The sequence below is a fragment of the Schistocerca americana genome, chromosome 8, assembly GCF_021461395.2.
Source record: "Schistocerca americana isolate TAMUIC-IGC-003095 chromosome 8, iqSchAmer2.1, whole genome shotgun sequence".
NCBI lineage: Eukaryota > Metazoa > Arthropoda > Insecta > Orthoptera > Acrididae > Schistocerca > Schistocerca americana.
This window is the reverse complement of record NC_060126.1, coordinates 376,050,274-376,068,160: the sequence shown is the minus strand read 5'-3', so window position 1 is coordinate 376,068,160 and position 17,887 is coordinate 376,050,274. Positions and strand designations below refer to the sequence as shown.

Below are 17,887 nucleotides of genomic sequence, written 5' to 3'. Positions count from 1 at the left end.
CCTAAAGTCTGCAAGTTATTGTTCGTAAATAAAAATTATTTGAAGCATTTGGATTTATAGGAATTCATCGAATGGCAGGGTATTAGCCTAGAAGCAGCTGGGTATTCTATATTGTCCAAAGTTGTTTCAGTACACTACCCCGAATGATCTTACACCTGGGCTAGAATATCTACGTGACAGCAACACGAACATATCGATAGGACCACCCCCCACGCTGTAGTAGGCCGCCAATGCCTGAAGAGTTTGGCGAGACATGTAAACAGCGCTAAACTTCGAATCTCGGCAGTGCTATGCTCACAGCACTCTCAGCGCCGGTCTGAGTGCTTCTGAGTCTTGAGGTGAAAGTATCAACATGACCAGATCGCATACAGATCTCACCAGCCCAGTTCTCAAGTCAGCCCCCAGTCGGTCTTTGTATCACTTGTGAAGTCTCCCTCTCTCTCTCTCTCTCTCTCTCTCTCTCTCTCTCTCTGGTTCTGGCAGCCAGTCTTTCAGTCGCACGTCCTTCAAACCAATTTTTAACATGGCAGAATCTTACAATTTTCTTCCTGGGTGCCGGTGCTCTTCACACGTTTGGTGCTCTGTAATTGCCCACATTCTCATCTTTTGGTTTGTTATGGGTTGCTGGGAGAAAGTACGGCCTGTCGAAACGTTTATCGTGTTGTGTATACGCATCACTGCCGCAGAAAAGTGATGCAACCACAGTATTACCACCAAAACCGAACTGTTGAAATTTGCCTGTCACGGTTGGAAATAATTTAGTGCTCAACCTCAGAGTCACTCCATTATAGCGGCGAAGCTCTGAGGAGTACTTGGAGGAATTGTAGGATGCTGGCAAGAGAAGTAACTCATCTGTCTCGTGGTACGATTTTACGTGTTAAAATTGGTTGTGAAGCTACCCTGAGAAGCTATTTCGCTATGGGTAGCTCTAAAATGCGGCTTCGGATTCTCAGGCCCAAGACGTTGTGCCGCGATTGGTGCAATAATTAAAGACTTCCTGCTTATCTATTACGTAAGCGGTATCAGCTGCCGCAGTTCTGCTGGAATTTTCTTGCTAAATCGGTAGGTCACGAAACACTACGCAATGTGCCACACTTTTCTGGCCAGATAATTCACGATAAGATAACAGTCTTGGCGCGTCAGCTGCGCCGCTGTCGGTGCAAACATACAAGCTGCGAACTTCACAATTTCCATAAGCAGTGACCAGCGAAGTACGTTCAATGAATTCTGATTGCTAAAATAATCAGGCACCGATGCATCATGGTGTACAGTCCTGCGCCAGTATTGCGACAGGATCTGCTACCCAATATTCTATAAAGTAAGAGCAGCCGTATGAACATCAGTAGCTTGAATATTACTAGCTCAGATGGCAAACCAATACTATTCAAAGAAGGGAAAGCCGAAAAATGGAAGGGACACATAGAAAGGTCGTACAAGGCAAATCAGTTTGTAGACATAATTATAGAAGGTGGACTTATCTTACTCCAAGTAACAGAGCAGTTTTTTGCGATCCGGCCCATTGTGGAGGGGCGGCTCTTTCCAGCCAATATCCCAGTAGGCTGCGAGAGAGGCAGAGAGAACCAAATTGGGAACACTTCTTAGTGTTCACACGGTTTCGACGTTCGCCTGATAACCAACGGAAACCTCCCAAAACCTGTGATCTGAACTGAGGTACTGGAACTATCTTAATTTACTTTTGGGACAATGTTATCCACTGTGAATGGAAATTCACTACTCTTAGTCTGAAAATGATCACAGACCTCTTCTTGTCTACAGCGATGAAAACATTATCCATCATCCCATACAAAAGTTAAAGTTCTATGTGCAGTATATTATCTATATATCCATATCCATACAAATTATAGAAATGTATGTAGGTATGTGTGAACGTATGTTTACAAGTTCCACATCTCCTCCTAAACCAGGGGACCAGTTTCAATCAAACGTCGTACACTTATCATTTACTGTCTGGAAAAAAATCAGTGAGTGTGAGAACCATCCACCAATCAAAGGGGTGGGGGTGAAAAAGCACTGTAGACGAAGATGTGAAAATACCCACACCTTAGTCATCCAGCACTTGAGATCGAGAGCACTTTCAGACGTGCAGCAAATTTTACGCATAATTTCAAACTTTTACAAAACTTTTTCTCGCTGATGACACCCACAAAATGAAGGAAAGAAAACATTTATTGCTTATTACATTTTTGCAGTTCATGTAATAAAACTGACATATGAAGCTGCTGCTAACTGTATTCATGGCAAATTTTACAGACAGTATTCATACATAACGCTGAATTTACCAGAAAATTTATATCGTTATATGACACTTAGGTCAGGGAACTCTTTCTTTCGCTTACGCCATAGTCCCGCAGCGATCGCAGGGTCGGCGTGGTTACAACGGATTTGGCAGTGGGGATGGCCGGATGCCCTTCCTGCCGTCACCCCTTAACTCCCCCCCCCCCCACCCCCCCCCCCCCACCCCAGGACGGAATCAGTGTACCTCCAACTGCCTGCATCTAGTGTAAATCGTGAAATAGAGCGGACGTGCTTCAAATGTCTGTGATGCGTCGATGCGTGCAACTGAGGCGGAACGTGGGGACCAGCCCAGTATTCACCTAGCGGGATGTGGAAAACCGCCTAAAAACCACATCCAAGCTGGCCGGCACACCGGCCCTCGTCGTTAATCTGCTGGGCGGATTCGATCTGGGGCCAGCGCGCCTACCCGAGTCCAGGAAGCAGCGTGTTAGTGCGCTCGGCTACCCTGGCGGGTTTAGTTTAGGGTATATGATGTCATAAACAACTACCGCATCTTGTAAGACGTATAAATTTATTACTTCTTTGTTACTGACTCTGTTCACAACTACTATTTTCCGCAGACAGTAACCGCATTTGCCGCTGAATGTACCGACAAGAATATACCTTTGTACGACACATAGTTCAGGAGATGTGAAGTCAAATACTCAAGGAGCGAGAAAAAGTACCACATCATGCATCACGTTTCAATTTATTACTTCTTTCCTGCTAGCTCTGTTCGTAAGACTCTTGCAGACAGTATCCACATATGCCGCTGAATGTGCCTACAAAATTATACATAACACATAGACGAGGACATACGACGTCATAAACTCTGAGATGCGTGAAGAACTTCCAAATCATGCATGACGTTTAAATTTATTATTTCTGTACTACTAGCTCTGTTCACAGCATACTTAGGGACAGTAGTCACATATTCCACTGAATGTACCTGGAAAATTCTGTAGTGTGGCATATATTTCTGGAGATAAGGCGACATGAACATCGAGCTGCGTGAAAATGAAACTGCAGAGCGAAAATCCCTAGACATACAAGTGGAAAAAGTATACGAATACGCGTTAAATATGTTACATGAAATGAAATGTATTTGGCATGTGAATATGGGAGCAATGCCATGGGAAAAAATGTCGTCCTAAACTGCAGGAACGATTTAATTCAAATTTGGTACAAACATGGAAAGAAATACTTTGGTGATAATAACCAACAGCCCCCTCTTGGGATGAGACTGCTAAAGTGGACCGAGAAGAGGAGGGGAAGAGATTGACAGACGAGAGGGGGAAGGAGGAGACAGACAGAAATAGGGGGGAAGAGGAGGAGGAGGACGAGGAGGACGAGGACAAAGATAGGGTAGGAGGAAATGGACTGAGAGAGGGTAGATGAGGAGATGCACACAGAAAGATAAAGTGATGCACGGTAAGAGGGGGAGGAGGAGATGGAGAAAGAGAAGGGAGAGGAGACGTTGGACAGAAATTGGGGGAGGAGGAGACTGCCAGAGAGAGGGGTTGGAAGAGATGGAATCAGAGAGGGGAAGAGAAGATGCACAGAGGGGGAAGAAGGAGATGGACCGAGGGGGGAGAAGCAGGTTGACAGAGGGAGGGGGAGGAGGAGGAGGAGGAGGGGGAGGAGGAGGAGGAGGAGGAGGAGGAGGAGGAGGAGAGTGAGAGGGCAGGAGGAAATGTGCAGATAGTTGGGGAATGGAGGATGTGGACAGAGAGACGCGGTGATGAAGATGGACAGAGAAAGGGGGAAGAAGAAGATGGACTAATAGAAGATTGGAATAAATATATACCCATGCAATGCTGGGTATTCAGCTGGAATTTATATACAAGGTGATGTTTTCCACCGTGTACAAATTATAGGGATTGATCGATGAGAGGATACAGAACAAGAAAGGTCTAATGAAATTACGTCGCCGGCCGTGGTGGCCGAGCGGTTATAGGCGCTTCAGTCTGGAACCGCGCGACCACTACAGTCGCAGGTTCGAATCCTGCCTCGGGCATGGATGTGTGTGATGTCTTTAGGTTAGTTAGGTTTAAGTAGTTCTAAGTTCTAGGAGACTGATGACCTCAGCTGTTAAGTCCCATAGTGGTCAGAGCCATTTTTGAAATTACGTCCGGAAATGCGTGGTCTCCATTCTAGAGACCATTTATTCCATCATACTTTGCTACAGAGACTGCGACCTAATACGCACTGTACCATACAGCCACAGTTACAGTGTCCATGTGCATGGAAACCATTTTCAACACACAATGTAATTTTGGTGCATGGTACAGAGCGCATTAGACCGCAGTATCTTAAACAATATACTGTGGTGAGCTAGTGCTCTGTCAGATTCTTCTCGCAGTATTGTGTACCGTATCTCATCTTTATCTACCTTTTCTTCCCATTTCTATGAAACGTACACCTCAGCTGTGTAGAACGGGAAGATAAAGAAGATGGATCTTTCAGATACGACACTGCGATATTAATTTTAGTAATTTGACGGAGAACTGACAGACTTAATTCGAAACAGTGCCCCTATTGTAGACGACATTCCCTCAGACAACCCTGGGCTCATTTCAGATGCGGCAGAAATCCACCATCTGATGTGCAAGATATATGAGAGGGCCGAAGCACTGTGAGACTTCAAAAAGAATGTAATAAATACTCTTCAAAAAAAGGATGGTGCTGACTGAAGAGAGTACTACTGAATTATGTGTCAAATAAGTTAAGAATGCCAAATTATAAAAATTTTACACTACTGGCCATTAAAATTGCTACACCAAGAAGAAATGCAAATGATAAACAGGTATTCATTGGACAAATATATTATACTAGAACTGACATGTGATTACATTTTCACGCAATTTGGGTGCATAGATCCTGAAAAATCAGTACCCAGAACAAACACCACTGGCCGTAATAACGGCCTTGATACGCCTGGGCATTGAGTCAAACACAGCTGGGATGGCGTGTACAGGTACAGCTGCCCATGAAGCTTCAACACGATACCACAGTTCATCAAGACTAGTGACTGGTCTATTGCGACGAGCCAGTTGCTCGGCCACCATTGACCAGATGTTTTCAATTGGTGAGAGATCTGTAGAATGGGCTGGCCAGGGCAGCACTCGAACATTTTATGTATCCAGGACGGCCCGTACAGGACCTGCAACACGCGGTCGTGCATTATCCTGCTGGAATGTAGGGTTTCGCAGGGCTCGAATGAAGGGTAGAGCCACGGGTCGTAACACATCCGAAATGTAACGTCCACTGTTCAAAGTGCCATCAATGCGAACAAGAGGTGACCGAGACGTGTAACCAATGGCACCCCATACCATCACGCCGGGTGATACGCCACTATGGCGATGACGAATACAGGCTTCCAATGTGCGTTCACCGCGAAGTTGCCAAACACGGATGCGACCATCATGATGCTGTAAACAGAACCTGGATTCATCGAAAAAAAAAAAAAAGTTTTGCCATTCATGCACCCAGGTTCGTCGTTGAGTACACCATCGCAGGCACTCCTGTCTGTGATGCAGCGTCAAGGGTAACCACAGCCATGCTCTCCGAGCTGATAGTCCATGCTGCTGCAAACGCCGTCGAACTGTTCGTGCAGATGGTTGTTGTCTTGCAAACGTCCCCATCTGTTGACTCAGGGATCGAGATGTGGCTGCACGATCCATTACAGCCATGCGGATAAGATGCCTGTCGTCTCGACTGCTAGTGATACGAAGGCGTTGGGATCCAGTACGGCGTTCAGTATTACCCTCCTGAACCTGCCGATTCCATATTCTGCTAACAGTCATTGGATCTCGACCAACGCGAGCAGCAATGTCGCGATACGACAAACCGCAATCGCGATAGGCTACAATCCGACCTTTATCAAAGTCGGAAACGTGATGGTACGCATTTATCCCCCTTACACGACGCATCACAACAACGTTTCACCAGGCAACGCCGGTGAACTGCTGTTTGTGTATGAGAAATCGGTTGGAAACTTTCCTCATGTCAGCACGTTGTAGGTGTCGCCACCGGCGCCAACCTTGTGTGAATGCTCTGAAAAGCTAATCATTTGCATATCACAGCATCTTCTTCCTGCCGGTTAAATTTCGCGTCGGTAGCACGTCATCTTCGTGGTGTAGTAATTTTAATGGCCAGTAGGGTATGTAAAGAAGAATCGAAGAATGTTAGGAGACCTTGAGGACGATCTCTCAGGGTTACAAAGAAGTATGGGATCACGTGGGTCAGTACTACTCCTAAAGATTTATGTCACCACGAACAACCAAAACGTTTCCACTTCAGGATGTTGCTGCAGCGTATATGACGACCAGCGCGATCTGATGCGGGTACATAAGCACCGACTTGTAGGCAAGGCGTTAATGTGTCACTTGATTGAAAACTTTTTGATCACCCTTTACGGAAGATAGATTGAAGGAAGACATACACACACCAATAGCATTGTTACACTCCTGGAAATTGAAATAAGAACACCGTGAATTCATTGTCCCAGGAAGGGGAAACTTTATTGACACATTCCTGGGGTCAGATACATCACATGATGACACTGACAGAACCACAGGCACATAGACACAGGCAACAGAGCATGCACAATGTCGGCACTAGTACAGTGTATATCCACCTTTCGCAGCAATGCAGGCTGCTATTCTCCCATGGAGACGATCGTAGAGATGCTGGATGTAGTCCTGTGGAACGGCTTGCCATGCCATTTCCACCTGGCGCCTCAGTTGGACCAGCGTTCGTGCTGGACGTGCAGACCGCGTGAGACGACGCTTCATCCAGTCCCAAACATGCTCAATGGGGGACAGATCCGGAGATATTGCTGGCCAGGGTAGTTGACTTACACCTTATAGAGCACGTTGGGTGGCACGGGATACATGCGGACGTGCATTGTCCTGTTGGAACAGCAAGTTCCCTTGCCGGTCTAGGAATGGTAGAACGATGGGTTCGATGACGGTTTGGATGTACCGTGCACTATTCAGTGTCCCCTCGACGATCACCAGTGGTGTACGGCCAGTGTAGGAGATCGCTCCCCACACCATGATGCCGGGTGTTGGCCCTGTGTGCCTCGGTCGTATGCAGTCCTGATTGTGGCGCTCACCTGCACGGCGCCAAACACGCATACGACCATCATTGGCACCAAGGCAGAAGCGACTCTCATCGCTGAAGACGACACGTCTCCATTTGTCCCTCCATTCACGCCTGTCTCGACACCACTGGAGGCGAGCTGCACGATGTTGGGGCGTGAGCGGAAGACGGCCTAACGGTGTGCGGGACCGTAGCCTAGCTTCATGGAGACGGTTGCGAATGGTCCTCGCCGATACCCTAGGAGCAACAGTGTCCCTAATTTGCTGGGAAGTGGCGGTGCGGTCCCCTACGGCACTGCGTAGGATCCTACGGTCTTGGCGTGCATCCGTGCGTCGCTGCGGTCCGGTCCCAGGTCGACGGGCACGTGCACCTTCCGCCGACCACTGGCGACAACATCGATGTACTGTGGAGACCTCACGCCCCACGTGTTGAGCAATTCGGCGGTACGTCCACCCGGCCTCCCGCATGCCCACTATACGCCCTCGCTCAAAGTCCGTCAACTGCACATACGGTTCACGTCCACGCTGTCGCGGCATGCTACCAGTGTTAAAGACTGCGATGGAGCTCCGTATGCCACGGCAAACTGGCTGACACTGACGGCGGCGGTGCACAAATGCTGCGCAGCTAGCGCCATTCGACGGCCAACACCGCGGTTCCTGGTGTGTCCGCTGTGCCGTGCGTGTGATCATTGCTTGTACAGCCCTCTCGCAGTGTCCGGAGACACACCGGTGTCAATGTGTTCTTTTTTCCATTTCCAGGAGTGTAGATGTGGAGAAAGTTTGTGACAATGTTAACTGGAATACACCCTTTGAAATTCTGCGGTGTCTTCAGAAGATGGTTTTTTAGAAGATTAACAAACAATAAAGGGCGAAAAAATTAATAGTGATTAATAATGCGGAAATAGTTGCCGGTAGTGGGAGGTGGATTTCATAGAAATGCAAAGAAAAGTCTGTGCTCATTTTGGGAATCTAGGCTCAGTCTGTCACAGGCTAGGACAGATGAAAGTAAAGTCATATGGCCGAATAGTTGGAAGATACTGCGGGGAGTTCCAAGCGCCTAATTGGAAACGTTTTTCCTACCCTTCGCGCTGCAGGTACACTTCTTTCGCAAGTGTGACCGTTGAATGTAGATGACAGTAATGTGTGTGTCGAATGTAGTGTCATGTTCGTGTTGGATACGAGAAGAGAAGGGAGAGGATGGATCCCGGTGCCGGCACATAACGTACTCCTCCCGAACTGTTTCAAGAGGGCCTCCGAGGCTAACGTCTTTTCCGACGGACGGATCACCATCTAGTAAATCCAGGACAATGGCGCGATGGTTGGTGATTAGGGACCTCTCCTGCTCCCTTCTACCGTAAAGGAAAAGGGAAAATTGTCAATTGCACGTGGCGTCCGTGATCGGTTATCCATCCAACTGCGGCCACGCCCGCAGGTGCTTAATTTCGGCTATCTGATGGCAACCTGCATATCCACCCCGGCACAGCAGGTGACTCCAGTAATTTTAACCAACATGTTATGGAGTAAAACGATCTCCCCTTAATGATCAACTAGGGAAGACAATCAAGATGGCATAATATGACATTCATTAAAGTGACCATTTTCGACACGTTTTTCTAATTGAATAGAGTTGACTCCAAGACAGATGACCAAGCTGAAGAGAACGAAATTTCAAGGCTGGTTTGCGTGGAGGAGCCCAGGGGAGAAAAAGCTGAGGGGTAAATCTGCTGATTTGTAAGAATTGTGGTGGCAGTCCTACCATCAAAATTACCTTGCACAGCGCCAGTAACGAGGCCAGATGAATATGAAATCGTTGCCAAAGTACAATATAGCGTCATAAATCTAGGGGTTACGGTGGGAAAGGAAACGCAAAAGAATAATGTCAGAACAGTTACATTTTTCGTTGGCAAGAGGTTTTTCATCAAACAGTTCGTCCTACTAATGTTGACTGTAGAAAATTAAGCTTTGATACAAACTACTGCATAATACAGTGGTCTCCTAGTAAAAAAGAAATGCTACTCGCGTAAACTGTGTGATTATTAATTGTAATGTCGTTTGTTTCTTTTCATTTCTATGAAAATCACCTTCCCTTTCTGCAGATTCTTTTCGAATTAGTGATTCACAATTCTTACCTCATTTTGGGATCATGTGGTAATTCAGAAACTTGATAAATACTCTATCTGACGAAGTTCTAATTCTATCAGACAACGAAGAAACATGTGGTCTCACTATCAGTCTGTGATAACGATGTATTTGTCACTGAGTCCTCTGATATTGGATGATCTTAATCTGTCACATTTCGTCTAGAGGAAATAACTCTAATCTGTGTTAAGCTCCTCAAGTAATGGAACAGTATCAATACGGTGGTTTTTTTAAACCACGTACTATGGCAGAGTATGATTGTTTTCAGTGGAAGGAGTAAGGAAATTTTGGGCTGTGTGAGTGTTTACGTATTGTTCCATGTGTATAAAACAGAGGTTTAACGACCTGCTCTATATGTGCAGCGTATGGAAGAGAGCGTATAGTCAGGGCCGTAGGTAATAAGTGCTGGGGTACTTGGAAAGTATTCTGAAATTAATAATATTTTGTAATGTCGTTTGTGGTATTCTGTGAAGTGAAATCTGAGTTTTTGATCTCGAGAACCCTGTGCTAACTTGGGGAGGACCGAAAAACCTCGTCATTTTCGGTCTTCTTTTCATATTTAACTTGTAAGTTATAAATCACGCGTTTTTACTGAATTGAATAGCATTAAATTTCCTGCTCATATCACTGGCCAAAAATATTTTTGACCCACTGTTTACCGACGTACGATGGTTCAAAAATGCAATAAATTTCTCTAGTTACCTAGAATAAAAGCAGAACGCAGGTTTTTGCCTTGTAACCTTTTTTTTTCAGATAAGTATTTCTGCAGCTGTTCGATGTGGATGTTCGCTGGTGACTTCTTATTTGAGTGGCATTACGACACGTTTTTCTTAAGCTTTCTGCTGTTAGATATTTTTCGTGGTGATACTGAGCTTATATGCTACCTTCAGTAGCGTTAGAGCAGTGTTTCATATGCGAAGAAAGTTTTGACAGAACGTGAAGTGGCTGTAGTTAAAAAGAGAGGAGTGGCTATTTTTCCTCCAGTGTTCAGCGCAAAAAGCCTGAACATCAACGGTTGCTTGTAGGAAAAAAATTACAACAAGGAACTTATTTTCGCCTCATTACGTTGTGAACGTTACACTGTTACAACTGCCCCCAACCCAACCCGCTCAGGTAAGCCATCGTTATCATTTGATCTCAACAACAAAATCTTATAATGCGAGGAATAGGATACTGAAGAGTACAGACGAAAACAGACCAAGTTACCCCAGTCAGGTAAGGCGCAATCCCGCGGTTAGAGTAACGCTCCCAGAGGTAGCAAGCACGATTCTGTTATACGTAATACTGCGAGGCGATTTAATTGCAGTTTCCCTTGTTTTTTTAGCTCAGACGCTAACCACATTTACAACCTGTGTAAAAAAGAATTTCCATTCATATACCCGTCAAAACGATATGGTATGAACAGTAATCGTGATTCCATCCCAGACAGCATTGCAACATGAGGCGGATTTCTTTAAAACTCTTGCACATAACGTCGGTTTTCCTGGACAGGAAAATCACATTTCTATTGTGTGAAAGGCGATATACCGCATGTTCAGCAGAAAATTAGGAAATTGCGCCAACAGAGCACAGCAGGCTCCAGTTGATTGTTCAATGTTGTTGTGAGAGTATACATTTGTGATCTTCGGTCTAAATCCTGTAATTTTCATGTGTTTTCTTCAGCTTCAAACCAAAGATACCAGTAAAACAATTATTTAGTTCCCCAATTGTACGAACTCGGTATGAGTACGAGGACTTATAGGATATCCTGCACATGTTTAGTACTGAGAAAATGAAATGCCCATGTTTTGTTGCAGATGAAAGGCTGTTGGCATTTGACTTTGGTGGTGTCCACGGTGTGTACCTTATTTGCTGGCCATGTGGACACAGCCAACGTGTTGGCTCTTTTCCCCTTGCCAGCCAGGAGCCACTGGTTTTCACTCAAACCGCTCATTGCTGGACTGTCGCAACGAGGCCACAACATCACATTGCTGATTAATGAAATGGAGAAAGATATACCTGAGAACTGGGATGTCATAAGAATTCCAGTGATTTTTCCGGATTTCGGTAAGTAATTTTCTGTAGTTTCTTGTGTCTCAAGCTTTTTAGCACTATTACATCAAAGATTTTTTGCAACCCAATGATATAAACAGAATGTACAATGTTTTTGATGCATTTAGCTGTCCTCTCTACATACCATGTTTCAGATAATGTCTTAGAAAAGACTTATTGGTATCACTGTTAGTCTTTCGAGAGTCTGAAAATCAGTTTTTTGACGTTTACAATTTATAAGTTCTCATAATTTTTCCCAGCGTTTCGGAGAAGCAGGATGGAAAATGTATGCTTTCTACATAGTGTGAAAATGTGGCATTCTACTTATATAGAACAAGTTAATAGTAGAAGTCAGAATCAACAAAGTGTAATTCAGGATTTCTCCAAAATATTGCATTTCTGTTGCTTTCAAAGTGACTCATAAATATGTGTCATAAATAAGAATAGTAACATCGACAATATGGAGGTAACATACATGATGCTTCTTATTTAATGCTAAATATAAGTGAGAAAAACATATAAAGAGCTTTTCTAAAACTCTTTCGGCTGGTTCATTTTTCCTGTTTTCTTTTCTACTGCCTTTTACCATCTTACGTGTTTTATTTGATAACTTCATAAAATCTGATATTTCTTGATTTTCTCTCTATACTAATACAGTTTCTTGCTTCGTTAAACCAATGTCCTCCAGATTATTGAGTACGTTCGAGGCCTCTTAAATTTTAGTATTTAATGTACATTTCTTTTCTTTCTGTCTATTATGAATGTTTCTTCGGACATACCCATTTTTCTTAACATTATCTGTAACGTTCCCTATGTATTTTATACTTTTGTGATATTTCCAAATGTCTTCGTTTAGCTGTTGTTCTGTGAAATAGTATCTTGTGCATAATTTTTTTTTATGGTTTTTTCGTTTATATTTACCAATTCAAGATTTAGTGTTTATGCTACACATGTAGAATTTGGTCAAATTGATGCTATAATTAATATTGTTGAAGTTGTGATGTTTCTGGAAATGTATTCATAATTTTTATGTTTATTTATTTTCTCATATATTTTTCCCACATCAGACAAAGCTACTTGGTAATTCAGTGAGTCTTTATATAACTGCCATGTGCTCATAAAAGCTTTAGGAAACATATAAACCTAAAAATAAAGGAATGTCAAAGATAATGTTGACCACAGTATATAGTGCTAAAAACAAAAAGTTCTAAATTATTATGAGAAATTACTGTATAGAATGACAAGTGTGTGCCACAAGGATGCCTTCAACTTAAATTAGACAACATTCAAGTCAATTGAAAACTGAACTTACTAAATAGTGCTAAACATTAATAGCTTCAAATAAAAAACCTTCATAATCAATCACTAAATTTTCCATGAGCAACAAATTTGCAAATCTAACAACAGTCTGCACATAGGATCTATGATGATAATCTGAAGTCTAAGATTTTTATCTCAGAATGTATGCAAGTCTCTGGAATATGACATTACCAGAAATTCTTATAATTAATTACTAGTTATAATGTGGTTTTATTGTCTTAACAGTTTACACAGTCAGACAAGTAGCCATCAAAAATATTGTTGCATCTAAGTGTATTTATATGTTGTACATTCGCTAATCTTGCTCTGAAGCATTCTTTTATATTACTTTTGAGGTACGTTTGTTTATTGTTTGTCTTTTGTACATTTTCACGTATTTTCCAGGTGTAGGATATTTATTGTTAGTCTTAAACTCTGTTTTTTCATCAGTGATTTTTTAGTATTGCTTTATTAGTTGTTAGATTATAATATCAGTTCGATTTGTGTTTTGTGGATTTTTCCATTGGAAATCCTAAACCATCTTCAAATACTGAACACTCAATACTGAAATTACTTGGTTTTCAGCTGATTTGTATTCCACCCCTGCTGTTCAGTGCTGTGAATTCCTTCCTTTATTCGCAGATCACATATTCAGTTAATGGTTGTCTTAACTCAAATGCGTATGATTCTTGTACAACTGTTTTTACTTTAGATCTTGTGCATGTTTCTTGTAAGGGTTTCCATGTTTCCTCTCTCTCCCAAATTCATTCAGCATGTTCAATAAGGTCAATCTGTCAGCAGAATTATAAACATTTTTAAAAGTTATAAACAGCAGCACCATTCTAGAGCTGTTTTGCTCTTTGAGCCACTATAAGTTTCAGATTGTTGATTTGTTTTGTACAAGATCTGCCTTTTCTTATTCCTGCTTGATATTCTTCTGATGCAGTAATCAAGCTTCCTTCAATAACTTGCAAAAAGTAATTTATGTTTTGGAAATAAGAGAATATCCCCATATTTATTGACATCTGTTTTGTCACATTTATGATGTCATAGATGGGTCAGCACGATTTTCACTCATTCTGTATTTCTTTCTGGAATTTATTTACCAGTATATTCAGGCAAAATTACTTCTTTTACTACTAAATTTTAAAAATATCAGCTGTTGTGTTATTTGCTATTGAAATTCTTTACAGAGTCTAAATTACTCATATCCCATAGTCATTTAGAAGCCTATTTGTTTATCAAATTATTTATATTTATGAAATATTTCTTTAGGTTCATCATCACTTATCAAATTATGGAAAAACGTAGCTAAAACATGGCACCGATGACACATTATTCTTTCATAAATGACTTTGAGGCTAAATTTACTCACAAATAATTGATGGTGATTCTTCCCATTCGTTTTATTAAGTTCTGTTCAATCAAATCTCATTTATCTATTATCTTATTGCGCTATTACATACATTTTCCTAATGTTTCTGATTAAGATTTCCCTTAATGTTATTTCATTCCATAGTGATCTTATTATTTGCAATAATCCTTCTTGTATTTAATTACAGTAGTGTGTTATCATATCATTCATCATTTTCTCTGGTATCACCATCACCCCTACTACTGTATCATTTATTTATTTCAATTCTTCTGAGTTTTACAATTACAGTTCTTGCATACTTTTCAGAAATTTGTATTATCATCTTTAAGGTTTAACACGTTTTCCATTAGATTTTCGCCAGAAATCTTTCTTCTATATTCAAAATGTTGATCACTTTCTGCTTTCATCTCTTTTCTACTTTTTGTTAATTATCCCTTTGGAATCCTATAATCTATTTAAAGGATGTTGTCAATCCTTACTTCAGAAACTTATTAATTCTGAACGTATGCATATTTGTGCAGCTTTTTTTGCTAAGTACTTCATTACAGATAGCTGTGTAATCTGCAAATAATATACTGTCAATGTTGCAGTTCGCATCTCTGAAGGGTTCTGATATTAAGAAGGCTATGTACATTTACAATGAAAATATACTTAATTCATTAGACAAAAAATTGCAGGGAACTGGTATATTTTGCGATCTGTCAAAGGTATTTGACTGTGCAAATCGCAGTATCCTTTTAAGTAAATTAGAATACTATAGTGTAACAGGAAACGCTGCAAAATGGTTCAAATCTTATGTCTCTGGCAGGAAACAAAAGGTGTTATAAGGAAAGAGATATGTATTATGCTATCAAGCATCATCCAACTAGGAACTAATGACATGTAGGGTCCCACACGGTTCCATCTTAGGGCCCTTACTTTTTCTTGTATATATAAATGACCTTTCATCAGTAACATTACCAGATGCCAAGTTTGTTTTGTTTGCTGATGATACAAAACATTGCAACAAATAGAAAATCAAGTGTAGTCTTAGAAAGATCGGCTAATAAAATATTTGTGGACATTAATCACTGGTTCCTAGCCAATTCTTCGTCATTAAACTTTGAAATAACACACTACATGCAGTTCAAAACTTGTAAAGGGCGTCCCACGAGTATATGCCTGATATATGATGGCAAGCAGATAGAAGAAGTGGACAGTGTTAAATTCTTGGGATTACAGCTTGATAACAAATTCAACTGGGAGGAGCACACCACAGAACTGCTGAAGCATTTGAACAAATCTCTATTTGCAATGCGAATTGTGTCAGACATAGGGGAAATAAAAATGAAAAAGCTGACATACTATGCTTACTTTCATTCCATAATGTCATATGGGATTGTTTTTTGGAGTAATTCATCAAACCAAGCTAAAGTTTTCTGGGCACAAAAGCGCGCAATCAGAGTTATAAGTGGTGTGAACTCAAGAACATCCTGCAGAAGCCTGTTTAGGAAACTAAGGATACTTACTACTACTTCCCAGTATATTTATTCCTCAATGAAATTTGGCATTAAAAATATATCACTTTTTCAAACCAACAGCTGAATTAATGGAATCAATACTAGAAATAATAATAATCTTCACAAGGATTTAACGTAACTTACTCTTGTACAAAAAGGTGGGCATTATTCAGGAACACACATTTTCAATAACATGCCAGCAGCCATAAAAAGCTTAACAACCAATGAAATTCCGTTTAAGAGAAACCTAAAGGATTTATTGGTGGCCAACTCCTTCTACTCCATTGATGAATTTCTCTGTAGAACTAACTGATTTGTGTATTCTAACTTCTGCACCATGTCAGTGCAGTAATGTGTTCATTGTAAATAAGTATTGTAGTAGTTCTATTATATTTTTATTATCTTATAAATAAACACTTTTTTAATTTTAAAAGCAGTTCATTAATGTGATCTTAGTAAATGAGTGTTTGTAAAATGATTCTTTCATACAGTGTTCATTAAAAAATGACGATCATTCCAATTGGGACCTGTGGAAAGTACATTAGCTTATTTGTTTAAGTTGTAAATATTTGTTATGTATTATTGTTTTCTGACGTGCTGTACATCTCGGAGGACCTCCTCACTGTGGATAAATTGGAATGAAAGTAAATCTAATCTAATCTGATCTAAAAGGTTGCTATTAATATTATCTGTTCCATCATTAACAATATGAACAGCAAGGGTCTCAATACGGTTCCGTGGAGCACGCCTGAATTTACTTCTCTTCTGTCGATAAGTTTCCATCCAGGATAACACGTGGCGTCCTCTGTGTCAAGAAATCATTAACCCACTCGTAAATTTCGTTATATATTCCATATTATCGTACCTATCTGACTAACCTTTGGAGTAGTATTGAGTCATCTGCTTTTCAGATTTCATACACTTCAATGGTTGACATGGTGTACGTTATTTTGTTCGAAGTATCTCACTGTGTTTATGTTCTAGGATTCTAAACAGATGGACGTCAGTTACAATGGATGGGTAGTTCGGTAGGTCACTTCTGCTGCAATTCTTGTAGAAAGGTGTGATCTCTTCTTTCTTAGAACCACTGTGCACAGTTTTTTGTTTGAGCGACCTACGGAACATTGTGTTTAAAATGGGAGTTAACTGAGCTGAAAATTACGGATAGGACAGGGCAGAAATTCCATCGATCTCTGGAGCCTAGTTTAGTTTTCGAGATTTCAACTGTTACTCAACGCCACTGACACAAATTTCATTAATTCATCAGAATTAAACTGTGGCAGTAAAGGAGCATTTGAAAACGGATTTTAACAGTTCTGCTTTCCCTTTGATACCTTCCATTTCTGTTATTTTCTCACCCATGAGTGTCTGCACACTAACTTGTCAAGGACAGCATTTACATATGGTCAGACTTTTTGTAGGATCTGTGATTCTCCTACCTAGTCGTTGAAGACTTCACGCGTTCCGCTTGTAGCAGCCAAACACGTTTCATTAGACATATCTCTTTCTATAATGTTATACACTTCGTTTTACAACTGCTGTGGAGTAAGTACTATTTCTATGTAATTTCTTTGTAGTGGGTGTATACAATGGAGGGTTCCTTCCATCATAAACAGTTCTGTACATTTTATTTTAAATAGCGATCAAACGCAGACGAAGTCCACATTTTTATAAGAAGGCAGAACACACGTCTCTCTGTCGAAAATCTTTTTATAAAAACCATGACCGGTTTCTCGCAAATTTAGGCGTATCCTTAGGTGGTGTAAACAGGGTATAGAAAGGAAGCATTTTACAACTTTCTCTCATTTTTACACTGGCTTAGTTAACGTTGTTAGATAGAGTAGAATAGTCCTGTACGTGACGTATTTACATAAATTGTGTGTACAACATTATTTTACGCTGTCCCGAAGATTTTCCCTTTCCTTTACGTCATTGATAAATTAAAACCCGCTCGAAACTTTTGTCAAATTGATCAAAATCATAAGAAAGATGGTGTGCTTAAAACAAAATAAAGCAAGTATTTGGTGCGGAGAGAGTAAAATAGCCCCGGCAAAGCGTACGAAAATGTACATGAGCATCAGTGAAAACGTACCATATTATAAGCTGTAAGAGATGTCTTAAGGAACACTCAACTACCTAGCACT

General features: G+C 41.2%; 1 protein-coding gene across 1 annotated transcript in view; it reads left to right on the top strand.

Annotated features, from left to right (window-relative positions):
• Window positions 1–17,887, top strand: part of LOC124544650 (UDP-glycosyltransferase UGT5-like) — a 67,572-nt gene that overhangs the window by 27,908 nt on the left and 21,777 nt on the right. Inside the window, exon 2 of the mRNA XM_047123263.1 lies at window positions 11,336–11,585. Coding sequence (XP_046979219.1) covers window positions 11,336–11,585 — 250 coding nt within the window. The remainder of the gene's footprint in view (window positions 1–11,335; window positions 11,586–17,887) is intronic.